The following is a 3,087-nucleotide window of genomic DNA, read 5'->3' on the forward strand; positions in this document are numbered from 1 at the left end:
GGCTGGCGGCCTTCGCACCGGGGTGGTCGCTGGTCCCGCCTCGAAGGAGGTAGAAGCCGGCGGGACCCTGCGCCCATCTCCCTCCCGGCTGCTGACCGTGTGGTCTCTCCATCCAGCTCTGCAGGAGGATTTGGACAAGAAGCTGTTCGGGCAGCACCTGGTGAACAAGGTGGTTGTGAGGGCGGTGAAGGGCTTCTTGAACAACACCAACGCCAAAAAGCCTCTTGCCCTTTCCTTGCACGGGTGGACTGGAACAGGCAAAAACTTTGTCAGTAAGATAATCGCTGAAAGCATTTATAAAAGAGGTCTGCAGAGTAAATATGTCCATCAGTTCGTGGCAACTTTACACTTCCCTCACGCTCACAGCATCAGTCTGTACAAGGTAAGAGTGTGGAACCCGTGGTGGTGGGGCACAGCTCTGCTGCAGGGATTCCTCTGATGATTTATAAATGTTATGATCCAATTGGTACTAGAAACTTAAACTATGTTTTATGCAGCAAAATTTAGCCTGTGCCAGTTTTGGAACCTTCTGTACAGAACTGGGTAAATCCTAACGTCCATCAGGACTGATTTTCCCATGAATGTAAAGTTTTTGACATGTCTTTTGAGTCTCTTTAGGAAGGATTGATATAGTTAATTTCTGTTGTATGCTTAGAGATGTGGCTGACTTTAAGGATAAGCGTGATGCAGCTGGTTTCTGTGGTTAGGGGGATATGCTGGTGGGCACTGCAAAAAAAAGAACAGTTCATGATTTTGGAGAATGACCCAGTAACATCCAAACATGTTGGGTACCAAGACAAGCTGAAGCTTGTTCTCTGAGGCGTGGGTGTACTTCTCAGTTTTACTACACACTGAACAGGTTATTTAGTTTTCCTATGCAACCATTTCCCAGCTGTGACATAAAATCACAAAATACTCTCTTGTCAGAAGGGTACAGATAAATGTATTTGTTTATTTGTACAGATAAATGTATTTGGAATTGTTCTGCCAGTGTCAGCGCAGTTCTGTAGGCAGGGGGGTATCAAGCTCAGATGCGTTTTCTCTGAGGTTTTTTGTTCTCACTAACTTTATTAACAGCAGAGTTTGAATGAGTACCTTTGTTTTTTGTAGTACTGAATGTTTATGTTAAAAATGGGAACAGGACGGTCTACAAACCTGATTTCTAAATGAAGGAAATAGATATTTCCTCTTTTATGGCTTACTTTTCCCCAACTGAACTGTTTTAAACTAAATGGATCATTTTCTGCTGTTGTTTTAAGGTGATTACGCTTAAGAAACTTACCCTCTGAGGCAGTAGAAGGAACTATCATTTCTTATCCACAGTACACCCAATGCCACCTTCCTGTGCTGCCTCTGCAGTTCAGGGACTGAGTAAACAGTGAATATAAAGAAAAAGATCAACCATTGAAGATAATTAGAACATTTATGGTGCACTTTAATTTTTGCTATGTTCACAGGAATACCTTTTTTACGAGGAGATTTCCTGCTTGTCCCATCCTGTCTTTTGGTGTCTTAAAATTTTTTTCTTTCAGAACCAGCATGAGATTTTGGTAAGGTTTTATTTACAGCTTTTAGCCATGTTTTAGTCAAGAGTGTTAAGGTGTTAAAATGACACGATTGAAATTGCTCTTTCAGGCCACAGGTCAATAAGCAGAAATGCTATTTTCTCTCTTTTCAACACAAACTCTTTTATTTTCATGCCACTCAGGACCAGCTGCAGTCGTGGATTCGGGGAAATGTAAGCATCTGTCCCAGATCACTCTTCATATTTGATGAAATGGATAAAATGCATGCAGGACTCATTGACTCTATCAAGCCATTCCTGGACTACTATGAGCTTCTGGATGGGGTGTCTTACCGACAAGCCATCTTCATATTCCTCAGGTAAGAGGTGGCTTCTCAGATTTTCTGGTTTGTACACTTAATGCCTTTTAAAACTACCTGCAGCTACAATCTTTGTTTTCTCATTACTTAGCAATGCAGGGGCTGAAAAGATAACAGAGGTGGCACTAGATTTCTGGAGAAACGGGAGGATGAGGGAAGATATACAGCTGACAGACATGCAGAATGCACTGTCTGTGTCCGTCTTCAATAACAAAAATAGTGAGTAAAACTGTGACTGCTTTTGATGTGGTAAAAGTTCCACGAAAGGGATGGGCTGCATTTTTACAGTTATGGTTTCTACTTGATGTGGCCTCCAGTTTTTGGCTAGCAAGGAGTCAGGATGCAGTTTTGGGGCCTACAGATGGCTCTTGAGATGAAACGAAGGTTGAGGAGCATTGTGTGCACCTTGGCTACCAGCATGTTTGGTATCCATTAGGTTGCATATGTTGGGGGAAATCTATGCTGTGCATTTATTGACATACTGATGGGTTAAAGGGAAAGCAAACAGGAATCCTGAAAATAAGGCTAGATATTGCAGTAGCTGAAAAATCTTTAACCAATAAAATGTTTTATTATGGGGAAGCTACTTCCTTGGCCCCCAACCCACTTAGCGTGTCTTGCTTAGTCTGTTAAAAGCCTTCAGGCAGTTATTGAGGAAGGGAACAAGCCAACATGCCAGCCCTGCTGTGAGCAGTCCAGTGCTTCATAGGTTTCCTTGCACAGGGCTTCTGGTGAAAGGGGTTTTTAACATAATTATGGTCTAAAATTAGCATTGAGAGTAAACTTATTGCATTTTCTTAAAGGTTAGGTGCAGTCTGTGAAAAAAGGAGCAAGACAAGCTGGTCTGGGAGAGCTGATGAGATAGAAAATCTGTACTTCTCTAGGTGAGAGAGGGGAAGGTATGAGACTAGCACCTGGGGAGCAATGTGTAAATAAATGCATTCAGACAGAATTCATTCATTCAGCTCCAGTGGACCACATTTATGTGTCTGCCCAAAACTTTATGCACAAAGTACCATGAGAAGGGGTTTGTATTTGGGCTTCCTTGTGCGTTATATGGCCTTAAAACCACAGGTGAATTCTTACTGGCACGTAGTGGTACGTAGGTGAATTCTTACTGGGACATAGAGGGCTACGATATGCCTCTTGCTCCCATTCAATCCATGGTAGTGTTTAACTAGAGGAGTTAACCCTTCTCTTTCC

The 3,087-nt window shown here is 42.5% G+C and overlaps 1 protein-coding gene across 1 annotated transcript in view; it reads left to right on the plus strand.

Annotated features, from left to right (window-relative positions):
- Positions 1-116: 116 nt before the first annotated feature.
- Positions 117-3,087, plus strand: part of LOC104524745 (torsin-1A) — a gene marked incomplete at its 5' end in the record, with an annotated part of 3,441 nt that continues 470 nt past the window's right edge. The window contains 4 exons of the mRNA XM_010167713.1: positions 117-382; positions 1,709-1,884; positions 1,976-2,103; positions 2,835-2,861. Of these exons, the coding sequence (XP_010166015.1) occupies positions 117-382; positions 1,709-1,884; positions 1,976-2,103; positions 2,835-2,861 (597 nt within the window). The remainder of the gene's footprint in view (positions 383-1,708; positions 1,885-1,975; positions 2,104-2,834; positions 2,862-3,087) is intronic.

The sequence above is a fragment of the Antrostomus carolinensis genome, unplaced genomic scaffold, assembly GCF_000700745.2.
Source record: "Antrostomus carolinensis isolate BGI_N321 unplaced genomic scaffold, ASM70074v2 scaffold24855, whole genome shotgun sequence".
NCBI classification, from domain to species: Eukaryota; Metazoa; Chordata; class Aves; order Caprimulgiformes; family Caprimulgidae; genus Antrostomus; species Antrostomus carolinensis.